Below are 27,227 nucleotides of genomic sequence, written 5' to 3' on the forward strand. Positions count from 1 at the left end.
ATCTCTCAGTGTCTAAAAATCATACAGCAGGCATTTTTCCTGGTCTAAAAATGAATTCTACCACTTCCCTTTTTATAGTCTTAAGCTGAACCAGGGGAGATTCAGGTTAGACATTAGGAAGAATTTCTTCACAGAAACGGTGATTAAGCATTGGAATGAGTGCACAGGGAGGTGGAGCAGTCACCATCCCTGGAGGTGTTCAAGGAAAGACTGGATGTGGCACTTGGTGCCCTGTCTGCCTGAGAAGGTGGTGTTCAGTCAAAGGTTGGACTCCATGTCAGAAGTATTTTCCAACCAAACTGATTCTGTGATATTTATATCCTTTGAACCGCTAGAATATTTTTAGGGGGCAGCTCTGAGGTATAGGTGCTTTAATTATTCCAGTCAAAGATGATAAACTCCATAAGAAGCCATATGACCAAGAATTTCAAAAAACTTATTAAATGATAATATGCTTTGAATGTGCTTGCTTGGCTGTATGATGCTATTTGGCATATAAAGTAAAGTAGACTTAGAGAGGAAACAAAATTTTGTAATAGCTGTCATCAAACATACAATATTTCTGATGTATATGGTTGAAATAGCTGATTATCTTCTTTTTTTTGCTACATAAAGATGAAAATCTGAATAAAAAGAATTTATTTGGCAACATCTCTCAAAATCATCCCAAGAGCTAACAGCTTGTTTAATTTAGTGCATACACAGTATTCTAGAAAGGGGTTTTTTTCTAAACCCTTTCTGAAGAAACTAGGGAAGAGCAACGTCATAGTTCTGAATTATTAAATAGAGCAATAGGGTTCTCCCTTACAGCTTGAGGAAAAATAATTGGTGACAAATCCTAGCAGGAGCTACTTCCTACTCACATCAATATGCCTATACTCCCTGGAAACTATGGTTTTCACTCATCCTTCAGTCTCTCTGTTCAGTTACAAGGTTTACAATTGCTCTCTTTAGTTACTCTGTGTATGGTAGTTGCTTCTCCTTGTTGTGATTGTTATTGGACTATTCTTTGATTTTTGTGCTGGTACATCAATGATTTTCTTTATAGTGTAGTCTCATGAGAGCCTTGTGAACCTTTAGCAACAAGCAGAGACATATCTGCATAACACCATCAATATACATGATCAGGCAGGTCCTTTGACAGTTATACATCTCTTCCAAGCATAGTTTACAAGGGTAAATCTGCCTGGATATTGAGCAGCATTTATTTAGCTGGTCACATTTATCTCACTGCTACTATTAAAGACATTTCCACTAACTAAGAAATACTGAGCAACCTTCCAGAGATGAGGAGCTACACAAACCAGGTTGCACAGTCTATATTCAGGCAGCTGTAAATATTATTTATCTCAACAAGAACTCAATAATGTTTCTGTGGACATTTCAGGAACTTCTTATATAACCATATAATACTAGAAACTAACACTGTTAAATTATAATAGAATTATAATAGTGTTATAATAACAATTCTTATCATTCATTATCCCATAAAGAGTATTTATGTCCTCTCCTGCTCCTCTAGTAGGAAACTGCAAATAAAATATCTAAATTGTTCATGTATCTTCTTTTAATTAGTTGTTATAATGCTTGCTAGGTGGTAAAACTGATGCACCTTGCAGCAACACTGCAGCATTTCTAGACCTATTTACATTACAGAACATACAAACAGCAGTATGTGTGAGATTTATGCCTTCTACACTTACAGGTACTAAAGCATGATGCATTTAATAAAGATAGATGTACCTAAACCAAAATAATGAAAACTGGGAAAAGGCTATTGCCATGATTCACAGAAATCTTTCAACTGTACATTCAATTTTGAGTAGTACAGGGAAGTTCCCATACCATCAAGCTGAGGGGATAATCTGACCAAGTAATATAAAAGAGAGAAGGAATAAGCACCATATAATGCTGTTGCAGAGGGTAGAAAAACTTAGAAATAACATTATACAAAATGCCCCCTTCCTAAAAATTTATGCAAGTCAAACCAAGATAAATTTTATCTCAGGTTTTGGCTACTGAGCAAAAGCAACAGGTAACACCTAACAGCACGGTGAGTCCTGACAGAGCTCTTTCTGCACATTCCACTGAAATTAGCTGTAGGAAAAAGCCAGAGCCAGCATCAGAGAAGCTGAAAGAATTGCTGATGAGGATTAGACATATCTTCTTGTTATCTACAGAGAGAAAACAAAACAGATGTTCATCCAAATGATGTGTTGTGAATTTTGCAGGTGAAGGAAAAATCAATTAGAAGCCTTTTCTTTTTTATCCTTGAAATTTGAACTGAAGGAAGCTGAAAAGCAGAGTGGAATGGAGCAGAATTCTCACCTTTTCAATTTATTGAGGTTCCGTGTTCCACTAATGCAGAACTAATTACAGCAGAAGTAACCTAGCTGGGTAATTAATTCATAGCAGAAAACTTAACATCAGGCAGCAGGATTTTTTTAACCCAAAACAGCTCTTGACACAGTTTCCACAAAAAGCATACTTTCTATTTCTTACTGACTTCACCTAATAATTTGGCAGCTGCCTGGAGTATCACAAAATACTTACACATTTTTTATTTTGCAGTGTGGATTTGATGGCTCTACCTTTAACTACAATGAAGGTTAATTTCCAACTACATAAAAAATTATTTCTCCAAGCTATGAGCAATTCTTTTTCTAGGCTATCTCAAGGTTTGCTTCCATTGTTTCATCTTGCAGAAAACTCAACATTACTATGTCAATTCAAAGTTTCAATAGCCCCTAGAAACCGTGTCCCAGTGTAGCACTGCATGTTTACTTAGCTGTGAACATATGTTGGTCAATCTTTATAAAAAAAAGCACTGTCCATAGAACATTTTTGAGAAGGCAGCCTTTAGAGTCATCTTTGTGACTCTTTAACTGATAGGTGCAAGTCTCATGCCTTTATTTTATGATGCACACCCGCTTATTAGAAAATTGCATCACAAGCTTTGACACATTTTTATACTTTTCAAAGACAGTACAGTTGCACCTAATTGAAGTAGTTGTGTTATGAGCTTTACTCCTCTTTCCTGTGTTTATTCCTGCAGAGAGGATTCCATTTTAAGAAATGGAAGTTAATTATCTTCTACATAAAAATCAGACTCGACGTACTCTCACATAACTATTAATCAAGCCAGTAATTCAGTATTTAAGTGACAAATCACAAGAACACACCATATTAAAGAACTTCACCAGAAAGCTTCCATGTCTTTCTTCCCATAAGGTTTCCTATATCCTTCTGGTTTTCTGCTCCCATGCTAAACTAATTATTATCATATGTTATGCACTATGACAGCAGGAAGGATATAAAGCAGATAAATACATTTGCAAATGCTTCTCTGTTACAACTTACTCAAAATATTTACTAAATATTTACTAAAAATATGTGCTATTTTTAGTCACTTCACACTTTGTGATGTTATTAAGGACACAATTCAATATCATAGGTTTTTTTGGTTGTTGGCAGATCATTATGAGGTTTACAATGCACTAGAATTCAAAACGTCATCCATACAAACATGAAAAACAAAATAGGAGCTAAATTCATCTGCACAACAGTGTTATTTTACAAAGATTTAAAATCAGGAGAAGTCAGAGGAGAGAAAGGCTTAAATCCTGAGTCTGTGCTAATGGTTATGGAGAGCAGGTACCAACAGATGCCGAAATTACCACATAGCCATGAAATAGTATTTTGACAAGTTAAGTACAGACATGTTTTCAAAACCCAGCTAGCTCATTTCCTGGTACTCTGGGCTGCTCTTCTGCAAGCTTGAGTCAAGCACCAGAGAAGTGACACCAACCTACCACTCAAGATTTCATTGTCCAAAGCAAAGAGTAAAATAGGAGAAATTGGAGAAAATCTCCTGTATATATTTAGGCCAAACCACCAACTTGCTTACATGAGGCACTGAGGAAAATACTGCTTTTTCTCTCTTATGGCCTTACCCACCATTCTGTGCTCTACAGGCTCATCACACAGAACACCTGAGTATCTCAACATAACGCGCACAGCAACTGTACAAAAACCTTCAAAGAATGAGGAAGCCGTAACACCACACACAGACTACAGCTTTGACAGCTGTAAGTGAATGTATATCAAAATCATGTCAAGAAGTAAAAGTCTGTAGAGGAAGATACTCAATACTACTGAACTACTAAAATAATTATATAAGATGTAATCATGATTTTTAATGTATGGGAAAGCAATCCAATGTCTCTTCTGAGTAATGAAATTTTATGTAAACAAAATGGGACATGATCTAGAAACTGTATACACAAGTTTAATTAAAGACTTGTAAGGGGGGTGTGTGTGCCTCTAAGTATCATAACCACTGAACCATGCAGTTAACATTGATAAAGTTATGTTTTGCTAACAGTATGGGTTTGTATCTACAGAAAATTTGATCATTCCATTATCTTGTGTAGGATCTAATAAAGTACAAAATGTGCTATATTCCACAACCTGCAGAGGGAAAAATCCATGTATATTTTCATACTTCAGTAAATTCAGAAAATTCTCTGTCACAAGTAATTATATATACGGTATATTTTTCCTTTTATACAGACTCAATGGCTTCCTGGCTCCTTATTTCACTTGTATATGGGTTATGCGAGTTAAATATCTTCTTGACCCTTTCCTGCACATTCTACAGGTGTTGAAAACAAGGAGAGAGGGTGGGATGGGGACACACATGTCACAGGGGATGAAGAGGGGACACAACTGTGGGCAATTATGCTCAGCTTAGATGGCTAAAAAAAAAGATTCAGATCAAATTTTCAAGAGCCCTTAATGTTCTGGTTGTAAACAGCGTGGTGAAAGGAACCAAACAAATATTTCTTGATGAATACTGACAAAGGGAAGTTAAAGAAACTACCTAAATAATACTGTAAGGGTGGATGTTTCTGAGAGGGAATAAAAATAAACTCACATTTGAGGCAAAAAATATTAGAGGAAGTAATATTCTTCACTTTTAACAAACATTTAGACATATTCTCATCACTGCTCACTGGTCAAAATCATGAGAAAATAAAACACAAACCCGGCAGCCTTTGTGGCATGATAGGAAGCCATCACACATGCTCCCTCTGCTTCACAGCAAACCACAACAGGATCACCTCATGTCACCTCCACAGCTGCACTACCCACAAGCAGGATGCAGCACAAATACCAGGGTAAACAAGCAGCAGTACAACCTAGAAAGGTAAAGGTGAGGGGCAGAAATTGAGGAAAACTCTTTCAAAGAACTAAGCAGGAAAGAAGTAGCAACTGGCAATACTTCTTCAGACTCAGTTCTACTTTATGTATTTACATTCATAATGTGTTCTCAAAGCTATTTTACACAGCTTGGCACAGGAGAATAGCACATTCATTGAGTCAAATCATTAGGAAAATAATGGAAAAGTAAACTTGCAAAATAAAACTACTAAATATGCAGTACACAACAGATGGAGTTACAATTTGTTACTACCTCATCACTCACAATACTGTACATTTGACTTCAAAACTTACAACTCAGCCTCTCTCCAAAATTTCTGAGCCAAAAGAAGTCGACTGCTGCACCTGACTCTGTAAACCATCCAGGAAAATTTGAAAAACTTTGCCCTTGCAAAGCCTGAGCAAACTGAGGTTAGAAGATCCAGCTGAGAAGTCACTTCATGTATAGCAGAGCCAGTCACTTCTTAACTTACTTTTAAGAAAGGCTGTAGAGCCTCCTCAATTATCTCCAGAGCAAACAAGAAAGATTTTAGGAATACGTCAAAACACTGATCACTCAGATTCTTGTCAAGTTTGAGACTATTTTTTCATTACAGCAATGACTGAAGGTCTGTCCCGTTGCTGTCTTTCCCACATTTAATCAACACCTATTAAAATGGATACATTAAAAACATTCAACCTTGTCAAGATTGCTTCAGTACTACAAATAAACTGGATACACCTGAACAGTTACATATCACTTTGCACCCTAATTCATGCTGAATATGCCTGAAAAGTAGTAAATACTATTCCCCTCCCTCATATTTCAAAATAGGCAGATATTTAAGCTTAAGCAGCATACTTGGTGCTCTTCAGGCTTTTTATTTTTGTAAGTGACTAGAAGCTCCAAACTTATCCACCTTCCATTTAGACCATTGCTTTTCAATCTTTTTCATCTGTGTGGTGCAATATCTCCATATTAACAATTAGGTTAAGATAATCACTAGGTTCAAAGGAAACAAAGCTCATTTGCCTGTCTTTTAGACTAAGCCTAGAAAGGAGAAAATTGATTGAGCACAGATGCGAGCAAGGCTCTGAAAACTGTGCTTGGGTTTCAGCTAAAAGGAAAAATTTTTGAAAATTAATGAACAAGTTAAATCTTTAGAGCTCAGAGTTCACTAGTGCTAAGCATTCAATAAGATCCCACGGCCTGAAAGTGCTACAGGGCCAGCAATTTCAGGCATAGGGACAATGTTAACGTATCAGGGGTCAGGATTGCTGGGATTATATATCCACATTACCCAATAGGTTAGTGGTTAATTAATTTCTGTGGAAGTAAAGAAACCTTACTGCTTGTATAAGGGTGTTAAGTGTTGGGAGGCAACAGATGTGTTTGGGCTAAGAGTGTCCAACAGACCAGAGTCAGACCTGATGCAGAAGAAGCCACCTGGCTTGGTTTTTGGTCATACAAGAAATCATTTTCCTCTGCAGAGCTCTTAAGCCAAGATTTGCTCCTCTTTTCTATCTTCTCTCTTCTCTTCCTCCTGTAAAGTGATCATATGACACCCTTAATTAAATATAGTTCTCGGGCAAATTAGTGTGCTCATGTGGGCAAGTGCTTTATAGTGAATGCAGAGAATCTCATAAAGTGCAAGCAGGTAAAGAAAGTGGGTTTGGTTCATTTGCTGAACAATTGTTGAAAGATATACTTGTTTGATTGGAAAAGGCAGAACGCTGTCCACAAAATGAAACCACAGTATTTCTCTGTGATTAAGAGTGTTCATTCAACCAAAAATGAAACTCCTTGTATCAATTACCCAAAAATAACCCATATTCAGCTTAGGCTGAAAAATGTGTTTCACTTGATGTGAAGCCAGGCAATATAAAGCAATTTCAAAATACTTATTCTCCTAATTCCATATTTTATTTTTAAATTTAGGGCTATTTTTATTTTAAAGTATCATTTTTCAATGAGAAGTAAAAAGAAAAAAAAAAACAGAACACCTTAGTCTGCTGGTGACATTTACCGGTTTATCTGAGTTCTGTAAACACTGAGTCCTATACAAGCATAAGCAAAATTAATCCCAGAGCAATCCGTTTCATATAGTATGTGTTGAATCTCTGGCTTTTGTTAGATTTTGGTAACAGCACTGAACAGTGTTTGGGGTGGGGGTTACTATGGTTTGGGTTTTTTTAAATGCATGCTCTTGTTTAAATAAGTTGCAGGCATTCCTTTAACTATGATCTTGGTCTTAAAACAGTCATATTTTGACATGTCAGGACAAGCCCTAATGAGATATACTCAGACTTAGATATATTTAGACTGATATCATGCAGTATGCAGCCATCTTAATAAATTCAAGTTCTCACAGAAATACATGGCAAATGTGATCCATTCACCTTTATCAATTTCTGTGCAGATGCATTGGTGGCAAATTTTCAAACATCAGAAACCCTTTATCAAAACAGTATTTTTATGAAGTATATTCTTTAGTTCAATCACAGTCACAGGATATAAAACAGGGGGTTTTCTACATAAACCAATTTCTGTTATGCAAAAGGTCACACTCTATAATGACTGTTAGTCATCTGCCACTTCAACACCTATGAATTTACAAATCTATTTGAAGACTTCATGAAAAAAAAAGACCAAAATGAGTTCTGTGGTTTCTACACTGAGTAGAAATCATTTCATTTTCATTCCTGGTTTAAGGCCAGGATTATTTCTGCTTCAGCTATTATAACTGAAACTTTAGTAGATGGCAAGAAAAAACTTGTGTTTCAATAAGAGACTCATCCAAGGTTTTCAGAAGACTAAATAAGTAAACAAGTATTCAGCAGGATCTAGGGAAGAGTGGTGCCCTTTACAATTGGTGCAGAAGAAATGTGCTTTTAACTTGCATACTGGTGCATTCACACATATACACTTTTCACTTCTGTGAATGTTAAAACCATTTTGTCTGTGTTGGGTAGGTCAAATGCTCAAAGTTGAAAACATTTATCATTCAGTTGGTACAACTTTATTGGAGACAGCAGTCATGTATCAACAGAGATTCAGGACAGTGACTTTTCCTGAGGGATTCAGGGAGTGAGGGAGTATATTAACCAGAGGTACATTTTCTTGCTATCCAACTGCTTATTACTATACCATCCAGGAAAGAATATTGTACCATAATATTTTGCATAATGGCTGATCATGATACATGCCATTTTAAAACATGGCAAGTCCAGTCTCATTGCATATATGACCCTTCTGACCCCTCACGTAAGCTTTGGTTCTGTCCACAGAGGCTTAATTCCTTTCTTCATGTGATTTTGTTCTAAATATAAATTCTTCTCGTCTAATCCATAAATTTAATTGAAATTTGTAAGCCAATAATACTGTCCATAAAATGGGAATTAATCACCTTTAAAGCCAGATTCCGGTGTTACATCTAGCAATATTTTATCCAGAAATATTTGAACACTAAACTGAAATGGAGAAAGAATTGTTCAGTGAACAATTTAGATTAATTACTTCAACACAAAGGGATGATATTGCTACATGAGGACAATTCTGTGCTAAGTACAACTCAGTTAAAATTCCTGTTCTTGTGATCACTGTTTTTGCTGGGGCAGGGAAGGAACCTCAAATGTTCAAATAGTTCACCTGAGAAAGGAGTGGTAACTACTGTTCCAGACTGAGAACACATTCCTTATTTCCTCTAAACACAAACTTATTTCAAGAAAAAGTAATCCTTTTAAAAAATGAAATAATTTTCTCTGGCTCATTAAGAAAAATTTTGGAATTTTTGGCCGTTTTAAGAGATGGTTTGATAGAGATAAAGGTATTGTTTCAATAACTGTTGACACACTTCTTGAACTTGTCTTACTAAAGCATAAAAACATACATTAAATGCCTATGTTCAATATCACTTATTTCCAAATGTCTAACTCAGAAGTAAGTCACTGTTTAATCAATCCAAAAGTGGAGAGAAAATCCATTAGGCTTACAATCAATGACAGCAGATCATCTTCAAATAAAGCCTTCACTAAAGACCTCATTTCAAACTGAGCAAACATTAAGTCCTGAAGTTATAGAATCAGCAAACATCTATTCACCAGAAAGTGTATCGAAGTCAGAACTTGGCATATTTTAACACAGCTTCTATTTACAGGGTGATGTATGCACATGGGCAATATCAGCCCTGGCAGACAAACAAGAAGGAGAAACTTTAACACTTACCTCCCTTTCATATACTGGTGGCAATAAAAATGAATTTGAAAATATTTTCTAGAGTTAGCATAATATTTTGCTTAAGAAGGTTCAGTGAAAGGCTGTTGCACACTAGTACAGAGAACAATTCTGTATTTGTTGTATTTTTGTTGCTGAAAAATAGGGGAACATTAAGAATTCTGTCTAACTTTGGTAATTATGACTTGCTTTATTTGTGTAAATAGTATTTAACAAGAACATGGAGATTCCCAAATAAAAGGCAAAATACAGCATTTTCTTTCCAAAGCATGGCATTACTCCAATGCCTTCCACACAAAATTTGCCAGGATAAACTAATAGTCAACTGTCATGTTAAGCCCCCTTGATACCAAGTGTCAGTTATCAAAAAAAAAAAAAAAATCCTATATCTTGTCATTAATCTGCACTGGGTTTTATCCACAGATCTCAAAACAAGCCAATGAGCTGCCAACTCTGACAGCTGCAAATGTCTCCTGCATGAATGTGTACTGTGGGCTAGATTTCTATCTCAGTTACAGCAGTCACAATAAAAGTTCCTTTCATAAACAACATCAACATAAAAAGTACACCAACTATCTGTGGTAAAATTACAGGTAGAACCTGCATGAATATGGGAAAGAAAATGAAACAGTAATTTTGTATGTATAAATATTTCCAATTTAACTCTTAATAAATTAATCATCCAGTCAAATAAAATGAAGAAACTATTCCAAGCAACAAAAAAAATCACCCCTCCATTTTTGAAAACTAATATACTGGTTCTGGGTCAATAAGACATTTTGCTATTTGATTTTATGTATACATGGGGCAAAATAACTCTGAGTCTAAAAAACTCTTCTTTTAGGATATTACTTTTCACTGCCAACAGATCAACTGCTTTGGATTAGATTTCCTTTCTTTGCTCCTGAGCTCTAAGGATTCAATGCAGTTGAAAACTCCCCCTTACGGGCTGCTACAACATCACACTAGAGTGCTTTGTATTTCTCTTAACTAAATGCTACCACCTCCTACATGCACTGTATATGCAACAGAGGTAAGATAGGCCTCAAGCATTACAACCCATCTTAGAAACTTTCGTTTCACTGAGTAAGTCTGTGATAACTGATTTTTGCAACTGCAGATTGTCATTCATTATTTTGCTTTGAAATGTGTTTTTGATCATCACTATTAAATTTCATAATAAATATACAGAATAAATATATAGGAAAAGAATTTATTAAATCAGGATTCGCTGACTAGTGTTTTGTTTTTATTGGAATTGACCCTGGACAATAAATACATCTAAGCATTGTTGATAGGAGATTTGCCACTGAAGTGATTTATTTGAAATGATATTTGTTAATCCTGTAAGAAACAAATGTAGAACAGTGAAATGAAACCTAATTAAAATTATATTCAATACATTTTCCTGAAGAAGTGGAAAAAACTGTACAGTATGTGTATGTGGCTACTGACACCTACTCTCTCTGTTTATTTGGTGAGAATAACTTTCACCTCCAAGGTCCTTACTCATTCTTCAAATCAAGCAGTCTATTTCAAAATGGATTTGCAACTTCATTGTGCTAATCTTTTAGAAGAAAGACTTACTAATGGACTTTATATAAGATCAGCTGGCCTAGATTAAAAGCTATTCAACTTAAAATGCCTTTCACCATTCAAAAAGTCTTTTCCTGATTTCTGTTTTCACCCTAGTACTGACTGAAAACACACAGGGTCTCTCACCTGCTATAACTGACTGTAATGGCTTATTCCTCAGTGCAGTTTGGGTTAGTACACATTTCCTGTTCTACTATGTCCTCATCATGCTTAAGGAGGAGGAAGGGGATGCAGGCAGGGGAAAGTGTGTTGGTGTTTTTAATCTGAAATGTTATTCAAACAGTAAAATGCATAGTTACCATTGATCCTCTTCACTTCTTTTTAACACAAGTTCATCTTCTCAAAACGTACTGAAAAACATTCTTTAACAATGATATGATTTCACCTGCTTTGTGCTATGTCAGTCCAGTAAAGTGCTCTGTTCTCTTGCAAATTCAGCTGGTAACTTCAAAGAACAGCAAGCACTAACTTCCCCCAGAAGATCCTGTAACATTAAGCAAAGCACATTAAGGATTAAGATCCTCTCTGGAAATAAACAGTACTTCATTTGATTCAAGTTCTTCTCCCTGAACTTTATCTGAGTGGTTCTGGGGTCATTCTAATAAAACAGTTCACTAAAAGGCATCCTTTCTGAAAGTGCTTTTATCTTTGCTTACTCAGTTTATAAAAATGAATGGGTTTATCTGCAATGGATTTGCAATTCGATATCTAAACAAAATTGCAATTAGATATCTAAACAAAGTAATCAGATTAACAATATTCTGCAGCATATTCTGTGGGAGTTAATGTAAAAAAATTTGTTTAGAACATTTATTAGAGCACTCAAAGTGTGCAAAAAATACAAAGGATAAAATCAACTGGGGAACTTGGCAAAAACCTACTAAAATCCCCTCACAAAAAAATTAAGCCTCAATACTGAAAATCCATGTAAAATTTGACAAACAGTTCCCAGTATTATTTTCATCTCCTCTGTGAACAAAGGGGGTGTTGTCATCTCCATTCAAGAAGTTTACCTGATATTTCTTTTCAAGTTTCCAAATAATGTTAAACCCCAAATTCCTCTTTTAGGTAAAAATTTTACAACTAAGTCTTAAAGGAGGTGATACCTTATGAAACAGGGAAGGTTATTCAACATTTCTCCTAAATTCTACTGTTATGAAGCTATCAAATAGCACTGAAATTTTATATGAAATGCTAGACTTCAACTTTGCTCTGAGACTGTATTTGAACATAATCTTCTTTTGCAAGGTAGATGTTCTAGGATTCTTCTATATGCAGTCGCACAAAATACTTTTGAGTTTTAAAAAGTGGAGTTCATAGAGGGAACTAATTGTAAAGGTATTTTCTTACCAGTTATAGGCAATACAGGCAAGGATTTTTTGTTAGAGGATTAAACACCATAAATAGGAAAGCTCTGTCTCAGGATGAACAGACACAGAAAGCTGCTTTTCCACAAGAGAATCACCTTGTTTTTGAGGTGTTTCTAATCTTTCAAGATGGGGAAAACACCCTACTCCCACAGGCAATTTGTAATCTAAAAGCAGACAAATTGACAGAAACTCAGGGGAAAGAAAATAAGAGGCAGGAGAGCAATCCTTATGAATTAGTATATTGCCTCACATCAAACAGAGGGGTTTTTCAGTTTATATCAGTAGCAGGGTGAAAGCCAGTCTTTCAGAGACACAACTAAAGCTGGCCACCATATACCACCTAGGACATCCCTCACCTTCTAAGGGATTCTTAACCACACTTGTGCAGCAGAGGTGTTTCAGCCTGCTTAGTTTCACAAGCAAGTATCTGGGCTCTCAGGTTTCCTAAGATACAGATAAAAAATCTGAAGGAAACTGATCTAAGAAAACCCTCACAAAAATACTGCATTCTTTCTGGCCTTTCTCTCCTGCTGTTCTGCTCTTACAGAAAGTGTTGACTCCCAGGGATTTGTATGCTGTGAGAAACAGCAAGAGGTAAGAGAGCCGAATGCAATTCACCTGTTATGAGAACAAAAAGGAAAATGAAAATAATTATTTATAGTGTCATGAAGTTCCTGAGTTCAGTCCATCCAGAGCAGAACCTCAGTTCTTAAGACACTTAAATCCTTCAATACCTCAACTCAAGCTTCCTTTTGGATCTGCAACTATTTATGAAGTCTTGAGAGATTAAGTTATGGGGAAAAAGAAGTGAGGAAGATCCTCAGTAAAAAATGAAATTTTTTAATGAGTCAGTGATTGTGAAGCTTTCCAGGTGCAACCTGCAAATTACTTGGTAGTTATTGTCCCTTACATGTTTTTAAGCTTTCTTTAAAACCAGAAACAAAAACATGACTGAAGCTGTTGTAAGCACCCTGCAAACTGTCAATAGAAATCCAAAAGATGGACTGGCTGGTTAAGCCACTGATGGCATCATCTCATTGATGAAAAGGGGACACTGGATCAGAGTGCCTGCAGCACACGCTGTGACAGAACATTAACTCTAAACAATAAAATGATGTCCATGTCTGAAAGTCGAACTAAAGGTCAGCCCCCAAAGTCAACAGGAAAGAGCAGCGATGAATACAGTTGAAAGCAATTTTACTAGGACATTAAATAACTTCTAATCTGTTATAAGCTATGGGCCATTCCATTTCATTTTGCTGATACAGGTGTATCAGGGCCAGTGTATTTTCCCATAGCTTTTGCACTCATATGCACCAATTATATACACAGCACAGCACATGAAGTATTATGAACTGGGGCACAGCTGACCAAGAGGAGAGAACTGCCAGGGAATTCAATTCTCTGCCATAGTCTACCAACAATGGAGAGATGCAAAACTGCAAGCAGAAAGAGTAGATCATGCTCTGGACAGCGGAAAAGAGGTGAAAAATGAGGCATGGGATGTTATGCAGAACGTGTATGTTCCAGAGGATGAAAGTCATCACTTCACCTGATTTGTAACTTCTGGCCTCAGTGGATAACCATATCATAGTCAAATCTCATTGCTTTGAAGGTCAGTGGTGAGGTTTTTATCAGTCTGACATTTATTGTCAACTTTTTTTTTTAAATTCTCATCTCATTTTAATAACAAAGGAATGAGGACATGAAGGTTATGCATAAAAAACTCCCACTGACTTTTCATAAAATACTTGAATCTAAACAGACTTCAATTTATCAGGAATACAGGTAACATTATCAAGTCTTTATTCACATCATACATCCAATCAGCTTTTGAAAACAGGCATGGAATTCTAAGGTAGGACTGCTTTTGAGGTGTTAAAAACTTAAAACAAGTATATGAAAAACATTATACTAGAGTGGAAATTTTTGTGTTAATTTCTTCTCTCACTTCCTGTGGTTTGTGGTTCACTTCCGTAAAAGTGAAGTTAATATTCAGCAGTTCTAGAGAAGAGAATATTTCTAGAGAAACTAGAGAAGTGAAGCATTCATCATTGAGGGAAAACAGGAAACTTCTATTTCTACTACTGTTCAGTTTATTGCCTTACAAATGCAAGTTTCCCCAATGCAGTGCAAGGAAAAACAAAAGTAAGGGGAAATCTGATTAAAACCGTAAGACACTTACTATCCACCCAAACAGCAGCTTATCCTCTTTTATACTATCTGATAAAACAGCAGTGTTCTTAAATACACTGACATTAGGTAAATAATTTATACTGTACACTGAAGTAGGTATTTTACAAGAAAAATTCTTTTTGCAAATGAAGTTTAGCCAGTGTGTTTATTCCCCACATTGCTGCAAAGTATATTCATCATTTGAGATAGATCATTCCCATGACAATGGGATCACAAGGAATCATGGTATAACAATGCTAGACCAAACAGACAGAATGTCAGCAGTGTCAAGCTGGCAAATACATCATTTAACCAGAGATCAAAAGAGAAAATCTGAAGGTCAGAAATGCAATATTTATAATGCTGTCAGTAGATGGATGCATACCAAACACCTCATATCTAGACTCCTATAAAGCTTATCAGAGGAATGTTTACAACACACAAGAGAAGTGTTACTGGAGTATTGTCCACTGGTTTCCAATATGCATGAATACTGAGCCCAGCATTTCCTAGTACATTCCCTAGAAACAGCAAAAAATCTTGAGATACACTTTAACAGTACCAGTATAAGCAGCAGTTAACTACTACCCTCATTTCCATTAATTCCACCTGGTACAACAAAATCCCCCCAGCATTTTTCAAATAGGCAACACAATATTTCCTTGGAAAGAAAACAACATGATTAGGGTGGCTTCTGGCTTTGGAAGAGAGGAGAGAATAAACAAAAACCACTCTGTATTGTCATTGATTCATACAAGGCACTTTGGCACTGCGCAAAGAAAATACCTGTGAGAAAACTCACTGTTTTTCTTGAGTATCTCTGTGGCAATAGAAATGGAGATGCTAAAGGTATGAGAAGAAGGTTGACAAAAGCAGGTTCACAAGAAAAATGAAAAGAGAATTGACATAAGCCCTCTGGCTTTATTCAGCATATAGCAATAGAAGACTCCTCCACATTTGGTGTGGGAAACGATCTGTCACTGAGTGTTTGTTCCTGTCATACCTCTCCTGTAATCATGAGAGCATTTTATCTAAATGTAATTTCACTTAATACCATGGTGATAGATGTTCAATGACATTACCATTACCTTAATGATAAACTAAACCAAGCTAATAAAAAGAATCTAGAATAAAAGGTTATGAAATTACCGAGTTTAAGTTTTGTGAGTCAAATGAGAAAAAATCAAAAGCAGTTTGTCATTTTCTTCTTGATAGGTTTTTCATTTACAATTTATTATCATAAACATAGTATCACTTGAAATCTCTTTTTGCTATCTCCCCAAATACAGTCAGAATGTAAAAAAAAAAAAAAAAAAAAAAATAGTTCTCTCAGCTTTCAAGGTCCTTCTTACTTATTGAGATTTTATATTCTCTGTTGACTGTCAAATAAACTCTGCTCATTAAGTTTTATCTATGTCAGCAGGCTAAGGACATAAGACATGTAAGAGCCCTATTTATGAATCCAAAAACCTTGAGAAACATTCTCTATTTATACAGCTTGTCTCCTTTCTCCTTTTCTTTGTTTTTTGTACTCTTCCACTTCTAAACCCTCTCCCCTTGTCAATCTCTTCAATTTCTCTATCTTCTATCTATTTCTTAATCTATCTTCAAGCCCCCATCCCTCTTTGGAATTCCTCCTTTTGTCTGCCTTTATTTAACAAGCTCAGAACTTCATTTTCCCAACTCCATTTTCAGGGATCTGCTGATTGGAAGTAGAGAGGAGGTCTGCTTATTTTTGGTCCAAACAATATCTGGATGCTGGCCAGCTGACACGGACACTCCACCCCGCCCTTCTTGAATAGTGAATAGCATGCTTCGCCAAACCCTTTGGTCCTCCCAAAACAATCACTTTTTGCTCCTTTCCTTCCTTCCTTCCTTCCACATGCTCTCTTTGTGACAATAAGCAATAAATACCTTGCCCAAACAACTTGATATTGCAGATTCTGTTCTCAGACTCTCCCTCCTCTATATGACATGTCCTACAGAAAGGTCCTGGGTTTAGCAGTGTCCTGTTCCCTCTATCTCAATTGTTCTAAATAAGTAAGAGAACGGAAGTTCTGACCTTCGTGAATTCACCTGGTACAAGTTTTTTAATGAAACCTGCATGTCAGAATCACGGAAACACTGTAATACAGGACCATAATATCCTGTGGCACTGTATTATACAGTATAAATGCACCAGTAGGGTGCACTGAGATCTTCCACTGTAAAATACCATGCCATGATGCCCACTGGGAGCTGAAGCATTACTTTGACATTTTTCCATTTATTTCATATCGAGAGTCATGGGCATAGTGAAATACTTTCTACACATATCAATGCTCAAGCCTCACAAAAATCAATAGTGGTTGAACAAGAACTCATTATACTAACAAAATCCATCAAAGAATATTAAAAAAAAGTTAAAACAAGCATAAGCCACAGCATTTCAAATTTAAGTTGCCTAGGAATTTTATTTAAATAAGGCAAGACACTGAAATAATACTGTTTTGCTGGTTTTAAATTTACTCACTAGGTTTTAGTGCATGTAAATGCTGCCAGATGGAAAGCTGTTCATATACATTTTTCCATATTTTATCAGAAGAGTCAACACAGATGAATTTCAAAGGAAAGGCTTTATAAAGAAACTATATAAAGTCTAAGTGCAAACTATAAAAGGTAGCACATGAATCTAGAAGAATAGACAGCAAATTTTGCCAAAGTGTTCAAAAGAATAATAATCAAAAAAGTGGCTCAGTTAAACAGCAAAGAATACTGAGTACTTGCAAAGGATACCACAACCAAGCACTACAGCATCAATTCCACCCTGCAAAAAAATCAAAGAGAATTTCTAATGAATAATGTCACTTCTTTAGCAGGTTGTGGTTTTATTACTGTCATATTTTATTGTACTACTTAAAAACACAAATTTTTGAAAAGATAAAGAAAACTATGTGCAAAATCCAGGTTACAAACAAATACCTATGAGAAAAAGTACATTTTTAATGCATAGTTCATTGTGGCAAAGCTCTCTAGAATAACAGCTGAATCTGTTGCTAGATTCAAAGAGAAGGTCAAACTAACAATGAAAAGCCATATAAAAAGATTTCAGAAGGTTGAGTAATAACATAAAAAGCAATTGTCCTTGAGACAATGGGTTTTATGTCATGTATCCAGCCTCTGTGACAAAACATGCAAACAAAATCCCTTAGCATCCGGCAATAATTAAAATTCAGTTGAAACTACATGCCCCAGAAATGGGTTGAAGAATGACTGAGATAAAGAAAAAGGGCATATTTATGCAGCAAACTGTATATAGTGGAAGTGATTTAAAGGTGATAGGCTTCAAATCAGTGTGCAGCCTTGGTGTAGCAAGGGTACTAACCATTCTCAGCAAGTTTTTTGGGGTCTGGGGTTTGTTTTTGTATTTTTTCCATTTGAGGCTTCTTTGGATCTCAGTCTTTTGTGATCCCAAGAAATGCCACATACCAAAACTAGAATAACAGACACCTAAAAAACCCTTGTGCCCATTTCATAATGTTAAGACTTTCATAACTTTTGGACAAACAGGGATATATTATGTCCTGTAATTCTCCCTGTTACGGTACTGAATGCTCTCACAGAAACAAGGACGGAGGAAAACACTGCGACAGAAAATAAGGAGATTTTCAAAGATCCATGAAGTTCTTAGGCAGGCATAATTCTCTTTGGCCTCTGAAAAACTCCTTAACTGATTTATCAAAATCATAAAAAATAATCTACTTCAGTCACAAAGGAAACTCAAGACTCTGGAACTGCATTTTCATACCTCATGTAACTAAAGAAGGGCAAACATCTTCCCTTCAACATGAGGGGCAGAAAAGAGGAGAGCGAACTACAGAATAGTCAGCCCAACTTCAATTCTCACAAATATACAATGCAAATTTTGGGGCCTCAATATCCCTATAAATTGTTTCTGCAGTAAAAACTGACTTTTCAGTAATAAACTGTGACAAGTCTCATTTCCTTCCTCATTATGATAGCTACCTAGATAAGGGGCACAAGGCCCATATTATCACTGATGCTTTTAATGAGGTCCCACAAAAAAAACCCATCATGTACAAACTAGAGAAATGTGATTAAAGCACTGTCTGTTGTAAGAGTTCATCTGACTCTCATTGAGAAAATATCCTGTGAATCACTTCCAAACTCAAAGAGTATTTCAAGTAGAGTTCCCCAGGAGTTTGTCCTGGTTTTAATTGTATTCAGGATTCTGTTAATAACATGGGTGCTGCATAACAAGCATAGTCCTAAAGTCTGTCAGGATATCACTGAGCCAGAAGTAGTTTCCATGAGATAAACAGTATACTGGGACTAGTTTAGATACCTCATTTTTCAGTAAGACATAACCAAACTGAAGAGTGTGCCACAAGGGAAAAGACTTAACAAGAGTTTCCCAAACCACTACTTATGAACAAATGCTAATGAAACTGGGTTTGCTCCTTCAGAAACAGGAGGATGACCTAGTCGAGCCCATCTGATGCTTAGACAGCAATTATCCTTACAAACAGACATTTCCTTTTGCTCCCTCCAGAAGTAGAGCACAAAATTTATTATAGATCATCTTCCTGCTGTTCCACTCAAGGACATGGTTACAATCTGATGTACCCCCAAGAACTCAGTTAAAAAAATGAGTTACCAAACTGATTTCCAAAACTGACCCAATTTCCTCTAGTCGTGTTTGATCCTGCCTCTCTGCTGAAGCCCTGCCAAGATCTCTCCATGTCCCTTTCAGACTCTGTGATTTCTGTTGATTATGTTGCTATTTTTATTTCCTGTTAAATGAAAAAAAGAAAAAAGACAAAACCAATTAGCAAGACTTTTATCAAACTTCTAGACAGATAGCTGCAAGCAAGACTCCATTTTCCAACATTCTTTGTAGACTTCTTTAGACTACGAGTATATTCTAGCTTTTTACTTTAAGAATGTTTTTCTCCCACCCACCATAAATGCCAAGCCTGTCAATCACACTAACAACAACAAAATACATATGGGACAGTTTAAGGAGGAAGAACAGACATGAGAAACTGCTCCTTTAACTTATTGGGAATCGACTCCAACATGTGCGCCTGGGAGAAAAAAAAATGAGTATGTGGTAAGTCATGTTACTTTCATTATTCCTGTATAAGATGGGAAAACACAAACTGGGACAGTGGTTCATATTTTCTGTACAGTAATATTTCATTGAGATATTTTGCTCAAGTATATTTTCCTGAGGGCAGTATTCCATTGTTACATCCAGTTAAACAAGTTGCTTGCAGCTGCTGCAGGGTTTTGCAAAGCATAACTTGACTTTAAAAGTTTTGAGATAAGTTTAACACATTTAGTGCTTATGTTCATGAACATATAGAAAGTATTTAGTCAGAAATGCCAGTGGTATGATCTAGGAAACCGTTTTTATACTGCCTTTTAACAATCTCTATGAAATCATAAATTGAGAACTTAATTTACAAAAAGTCAAGGAGTTGTAGCCAGCAAAAACTTGTTCTTCACATTGCCTGCACATTTCAGACTCTAGGAAATGAACTTTTGCAAAGATATAGTGTAAAGATGTGTTAACTCTGCTTTGATATAGAGGTTCTGTATGGGAATGAATTTCTCTTTAAAGTACAAAATGCCTAGCATATAAAATGCACACATTTAGATCCCTCTGAAATTTGGTAGTTCTCAAGTACTTTTTTTATTAGGGCTCCAAAAAAAAAAAAAAAAAAGAAATTTCTTGATATATAGAATCAGATTTCTACCTTTTTTTTGAGGAGTGAAACAGTACAGATTAAAATTGTTAACATCTCCAGTAAATACAAGTTTTTAAAATAGCAGATGACTCTCTGCACATGTACCCAAATACATTTTTAAGTCTGCCAGTGTTCAGAGCAGATCAGGAGGCTCAAGGGAATGTTCAAGTAGCAAGCGAGCCTGACCTGCCCTAGGCTAGTGCTGTTTCACATTCAAGTACCTACAATCTGCTTCAAAATTTTATGTAAGCACCTGGAAGTTTGGAAAGAAACCATTTCTATGGCCTGTCTGTATCTGGGGAACTCTGGAAGCCTCAATATTCTGCTCAAGAATTCCCCCCACTACAGCCCCCAGAGCCAACATGTGTTCAAGTGCACATATTTATTTGGGTTGCTCGCACCATGGAAGGTGATACATTACACAGAGGAAGTAGAATCAGGAATCAAATCTGGGGTTCTGCAGCCAACAATTCTTGAAATAATCCCCTTGAGGGTAGAGGAAAGCAAGTGGAAGTGCATAACAATACTCTCCATTTCTGTTACACACACTTAAGGACAGAAACCTACAGCATTGATCAAGCCAAGAGCAACATCAGCACCAAGAGATGCAGGATCCCAGATGAGCCTCCCCATGTCCCTGGTTTCTACTATTTTTTTTTTCTCTTGTTATTATGTTTAATTTGACTAAAACACAAATGGAAAAATATTTCTTGCAAGTCTTAAAGTCCCATTGGGAGCACATAAGTTCAACCACATAGGCTACAGACCCGCTGGGAGCACAAAATTGAGCATGACCTTCCCAAATAAATCTGCCTCACTCAGTGAGGAGAGGTGCACTGCATAAACACTAGCCTTTCAAGAGTACTGTCCTAAGAGCCTAGCATACAACTTAAGGCAATGTCAACACAGAAGATCTAGCCACAATTTAGTGCTGGGGGAGAGCAGGTAGGAGAAGGAGGATGCCTGGGCACAGCAAGCTGGGGGAGCTGTCAGGGCAGAGCTCCAGCTCATCCTGCAGCCCACCAGGCAGTGCAGGAACGTGACAGCAGAGGGCAGCTGGCAGCCAGGAGCAGTTCCTCGCACCTCTGTTTTAGAAAATGCTCCTGGCCTGATGGGCAGTCCGAGGAGGAGGAGCAGGCACGGCTGGCAGCACGCACTGAGCTGCAAAATTCTTAAAGCACTATTTTTAATTTGCCTTTGAGATGTTCTGAGCTAGGACTGCTTACACCTACTCAGTCAGCAAATATCCTGTACCGCATAAGTATCTGCACTTCACATTATTCGTGTTTCACATCTGATGCTGTTTTGTTGTTTCCTGTAAGCAATCATTAAACCTGTAACTGACACGTCTCCTATCCAGCTGCTTCCCACCTTCACAATACATAAAGAATCTGCAACTGACAAAATCACTCCTGCACTCAAACTAGGCAAGCAAAATATGTTAAGGAACACATGCACCTCTCTCTTCTGGTTCTGCATACAGTGGAGAGAGAGTATTGATGCCTCCTGCCATCCAGGAAGATGGTGACCCCCTTGGAGAAACTCACAGCCAACATTATGAAACATTGAACACTACAAAGCACTACGAAATTCAACATAATTTTTTCATAATATGCCAGCCAGGCACCTGGAAGATTATTCCGAGCAGGCCAAATTTAAGATGCAAGAGCTTCTATCTTGTTTCTGAAATTCCAGTTGAGTTTTGCCAGATTCAGTGTTCTGCCAAGTCAGAAAACAGCAAAAAGGTATTCACTGCCAATAACTGACCTGTCAGTCACTCTAACAGTGAAAACACATGCAGGAAAATTTGAAAGATAGCAGATGAGACACTTCCACTTTTTCAGTAATGACACCTATGGGCATTTGTTGATATAACAACCAGTTTCCTTATACTGGAGTCGCTCACACAAGAACATTGATACTTCCTAAATTACCCTTTATAGGCGTTCACTTTAAGTGAGCAAACAGGAAAAAAGTTGCAAAAAGGACTTCCTCCTCAGATTTCTACATCAGGTCAGTGAAAAACACTAAAGCAAGAGTTCAGTGTTACTCATGCAGATCAAGTCTTTCTCCCTGGATAGAAGCATGACCACAAAACTACCATCTCAAGAGGAGTTTGAGAACTGGACAGCTTTTCAAGTTGCAGATCTCTTAAGACAGGTACTGAATCTGTTATGTAACACTTAGAGAGTTCAGTCTATATTCAGCTAGCAGAAACACTTACTGGATTTATTCTTGAAAACTGAATATCTTATCCTAAATCTAGCACAAATATTTAAAAGCACAAAAAAATAGTTTAATCACCACTTACATTAATATAACTTGAGTTTTTTGTTACTCTCCTGTTTTCTGTAGAAATCTAATTCACAGCAGAAGCTAAGATCTCCTACATTACAACTCATACAAAAAAAAGTTGCTCACAGGAATATTTCTTATAAGAGAAAAGGTATTTCATGCCCAAATTTATTTCCTTCTGGAAAGAAATAATCATTTCACAGAAAGTATGTCTAGTTTTATATTTGAACATAGCTTTAAATTTTACAGTATGTCAATAAGAATCTACTGTTCATCTTTTCTTCTCAATGCATATATACACACAGTAGTTGCTAGATGTTGTTTAAGTTTAATGTACTCAAGCTTTTGGGGGGGTTTTGAGTCATTCCTTTGTTGGCTTGTACATTTCTTTGTTCTACAATGTCCTTTCTAGTATATCTAAAATAACCTGAATTGCACAAAGTATTCCAAGCTCCTTTCCAGACATCTTTCACTACCTTACTAATCTCCTCTCAGATATATAAAATATATCCTCCATTATAATAGCCTTTTTTTGTTATCATATCTTTTCCTTATAACTGACTGAACACTATGGCTCAGGTTTTAGAATTCTACCTGTAACTTATAAAGTCCATTCCTGCAATTGGATATATAGTCTCATTTTATATCCCTTTTGTTTGTTTTTATGCAAGTACTGAATATAATTTTGTATATAGGGCTTTTTTTCTTATGTTTATCCTAATTCTAACTGTAAGAGCATCAATCTTTTCCAGTACCTTCTTTACACCAACAGTCAGAATTTATGGTCATTAAGGTTTCTCATCCTTTTCAACTGAAGGAACATACAATCTTTGTCAAGGAACACAATGATGCTATGAAGTCTTCCCACAGGAGTTCCATTTGTACCCAGATAAAAAGTAGGCCACACTTTAAAATTATAATTTTATTATTTTGTTCATTTTGTCTGTGTATAAATACATATGCTTATTCATGTTCAATTAAAAAAAATTTTAAAGACAACAAAACCACAAACAGTTTCACAATGGAGATGTATCACAGGTGGACCACTGTTCTCACCCTGAGAAAGCTAACCTATTCCATGGAATTAATTCACACCACAATGGTAATGGATCAGCTGTGAGCAGCTACTCAGAGAATTAATTAGCTCAAAGCCTTTCAGCTTAAAGGAAATCAGGCTAATTTATAGAAGTTAGAATGGTTTTAAAGTACCCTGCAATTCTATGCAGAATACAAGACAGAAAATTAATAACAATCATTCAACAACTCAGAGGTTTCCAGGGAAATTTCAGGCACACCATAACTACTGGCTTCATACTTGTTAACAGTGAGTCTTCCAACTTTATAAAGAGCTGTCAATGCATATGCTTACACTCACAACACTGATCAAAGTGGCTAAATAAACCAATTACTACAGCATATCCACATTAAGTTCTTGGCCATTCTGTGTATCAAAGACTGGCCCAGCCATTTGCCTGTGGCCACTGTGGGCAGAGCTGTCAGCTCCCACTGCCAACACTCCAGAGAGCCTCAGCACCAGCTATTCCATCATTTCCATAGTCAGACCACATGCTGGGGGCTGTGCTGAATCTCCTCACCACAGCACTGGCCATACATGTGCATGAACCCTAAAAAAAGGCTGTCAAGGTTGCAGAAATGAGTACTAAAATGTGCCAGAACTGGGATTACCTCCATAGCCTGAATTTCCCACCTTTCACATGCACACCATGATAGCCTGTAATTGCTTCTTCACATACTACCTTTTCCATTGACAAAAACCTGCCTTTGCCAATGCAGAGAAACCAGCAGATTTCTGTATTATTCTATGCCATTGCAGAAATTGTAAGGTGCACATGGCCAGGGCTTGCTGAAAACCAGAGAACAAATACACAGTACTGTTGATTTAGTTCTGCCTTGAAATATCAGACCCTGTTACTGCCCCAGTACAAAATTTTACCTGAAGATATGCAAGTCACCCAGAAAAAACATGACATTTCCCAAGTGCTTGACTTGCAGCAGTGGGAGGCAAGAGCTATGACCACAGTGGCAGCTCTGCTCAGAAGGTAAAAATGGCAAAATATTGAATATGCAAATATACATTTCTATTTCTTAGATCTAAACAGTTGTAGTTAGGTATCCAAACCCACTGGATACTGTGTTTTATTTCTCGTGCATCTTAACTCCCCTTATAAATGAAATTTTCATGTCAGAGAGTGGTCTCAGAAAAAGCAGTTAGTGTTCCTGAAGCACTTGGATAATAAGTGCTGGAGAACAGCTCAGATTTAAATAAAAAATCATTCTGGATTCAGAGAAGGTTTTGAGTAGTGTGCAGTACAGGTACACAAGATAAACAAGCAGTGAGCACTGAACAGAAAGCAATATACTGACCTTCAGGAAAGTAGCATCAGCTTCCATGTGCTGTGACTGAGGCTGAGTTTTCCAGAAGAGGTATATTCATCTTGGTGCAACAATATATATGGAAAATGGGTATGTACATATGTACCTTGTAATTTTAGCACTTTCTTAAATTTAAAAGTCTTAATGATACAGATTTTTTTTGCGTCCTGACTACAAAAATTCTTAACCACCCATTCTGAAAAGTGTTTCCAGCCTCATGAAAGGCATTTTTTATAAAATCAATAAATTAACTACTAAATAAAAATTAACCATACAGATGTTGAGTTTTTCCTCATTAATTAGCAAAGGCAGTAATGGAGACCTGTTAGCCATGTGTATGTACCTTCCTGTCATCTTGTATCTATGCTGTAATTGCAACAACACTGAAATACTTCATGTTGTTTTCAGAGTTACTTGGGCTCCATTTGCCATGTAGTCTGGTCCCTCTCCCAGTACTGATCTTAACGTACTTGCAAGAAAAGTTAAGGCAATCTCAAGAAAATGAAAGGTTCCATGGTCATCACAACACCAGTAGCAAGACACCCACTTGTCAGATGCATTAACCATGTAAAAAAAGTTTTTTCCCTTACACAAAAGCTTGATTAATAGCATAATGCAAGGCTCAAAAGCAGCTCATCAAACCAATAACTGGAGATAGAGCTAGAAACTAGAAATAGATGGGCAAAAGCCAAGAGCAGAAAGTGCATAGCCTTGATTCTTTGCCTCTCCACCACCACCAGTGCAACTGATAGCAAATTAACATAATCCACAACCAGCCACTGGTCCAACAACCACAAGAACCTTCTCCTTTGAATTTTGATCTATTCTGTATTGCAAACAAGCAGGACTCTCCCAATCACAGTAGATAAAAAAATTATAAGCCCAGGCATATCAGCTAACAGGCCAAAAAGAATCTGAATATATGTCTGAACAGGACATTTTCATATCAAAAATGTAGATAAAATACACATTGAATATTTAAGCACGATCAGTTTTAAGTAGTCTATAAATAAAGAATTATCTTAGAAAAGCCACATAACTATGTCTATGAGAAGAAATTATTTCACCAATATTTCTCTGTTAGTATCTGATTTGGTCACTACTGCTACAGACATTTACATCTAAGCATTACAAATACTAAAGCTCATTTTGACAATGATATATTCTTAAATAAAAAAATTCTAAAACTTTTGTCACTTTTCATGCATAACTGTCATTTCTTTTAAAAGCCGCACTAAGCCATCTAACACACTCTGAGATTTTTTAGGACATCTTCAGCCCCGATCCATTCTTTTCTACTTTTTAGTAGGAAATCCGATGTGTCTGCTTTTTTTTCCCCCCAAATTATATTTAGTCTTTGGTTCTATTTCAAGGTGTAATATTTCTGGACATGCCAGTTTCATTTTAATTTATAATCAACATCAACTTTCTTAAAAAACACCATTACCATAACCACATTACAGAAAAGAAATCCTGTTTCTGAATCTGAATTCATTCAGCAATGCCCATCATCATGGTAAGTGCAAGACACAGCCCAAGTATCTGGTGCTGAAGCCCAGCAGCCACCAGAGCAAACAGAGGCTGGTAAACAGGCATGTGGGATGATGACATGGCTACTGATGAACTTTTGCCTCAGATACCTTTTAACCTGTTTCTAGTTCTGGCTTCTTACCCCACAGCAATCCACAGTACTTCTGTTAGGCTCCTTGCTCCATTTATATGACATTTGCTGCTTCATAATTTCTTTTCTTGTCTACTCCACTCACAGTTTATTGGCTCTTATTCCCTGTAATCTTTCTTCCTAAGAAAGAGGAAGTACTGTGTCTTATCTCATATGTGAAAGTCATTGCCTAAGCATTACACTTACTCAATATTCTTTTTCTAATTATCCTTGTCAAGTAGTATAACAATTTCCACAACCCCAAGTATTTGAGCACAGAAATTTTAATTAGCTTGTTTACAAATGTCAAGTTTCATACTACTGTAATAATCTTGTCTTTTTTCTCACCTCAGTTTGGAATGCCTGAATCTGCTGCGGTTGTAGAAAAACTGTGTATGAATGGATCTCATTTCTTGGTAAGCAAATATTCCATAAGACCTCTCACTAAGGTGTATTTCACCATGAGGACTGTACTCCTTACAGTGCCAGGAAATAACCTGAAATTTTCCTTCTTTATACACATTTCATCAATTGCTTTGATTTTGCAT

The 27,227-nt window shown here is 36.5% G+C and overlaps 2 protein-coding genes across 12 annotated transcripts in view; one reads left to right on the forward strand and one right to left on the reverse strand.

The window, feature by feature from the left end:
• Positions 1 to 27,227, reverse strand: part of DNTT (DNA nucleotidylexotransferase) — a 164,406-nt gene that overhangs the window by 94,602 nt on the left and 42,577 nt on the right. For 2 of the 5 annotated variants that reach the window (XM_048310461.1, XM_048310460.1), the window contains exons 2-3: positions 11,418 to 11,516; positions 6,631 to 6,746 (exon numbers count right to left, since the gene is read on the reverse strand). In XM_048310461.1, coding sequence (XP_048166418.1) covers positions 6,631 to 6,681 — 51 coding nt within the window. In that variant the 5' untranslated portion in view covers positions 6,682 to 6,746; positions 11,418 to 11,516. Of the gene's footprint in view, positions 1 to 6,630; positions 6,747 to 11,417; positions 11,517 to 15,363; positions 16,964 to 19,256; positions 19,367 to 27,227 lie in introns of those variants that run through there. The other 3 variants (XM_048310459.1, XM_048310458.1, XM_048310462.1) reach the window with 3 other exon arrangements.
• Positions 19,432 to 27,227, forward strand: part of BLNK (B cell linker) — a 94,914-nt gene continuing 87,118 nt past the window's right edge. For 2 of the 7 annotated variants that reach the window (XM_048310449.1, XM_048310451.1), the window contains exons 1-2: positions 22,371 to 22,490; positions 27,033 to 27,095. In XM_048310449.1, coding sequence (XP_048166406.1) covers positions 22,383 to 22,490; positions 27,033 to 27,095 — 171 coding nt within the window. In that variant the 5' untranslated portion in view covers positions 22,371 to 22,382. Of the gene's footprint in view, positions 19,691 to 22,355; positions 22,491 to 27,032; positions 27,096 to 27,227 lie in introns of those variants that run through there. The other 5 variants (XM_048310453.1, XM_048310454.1, XM_048310450.1 and 2 more) reach the window with 5 other exon arrangements.

The sequence above is a fragment of the Corvus hawaiiensis genome, chromosome 8 (assembly GCF_020740725.1).
Source record: "Corvus hawaiiensis isolate bCorHaw1 chromosome 8, bCorHaw1.pri.cur, whole genome shotgun sequence".
In the NCBI taxonomy this organism is placed as follows: Eukaryota; Metazoa; Chordata; class Aves; order Passeriformes; family Corvidae; genus Corvus; species Corvus hawaiiensis.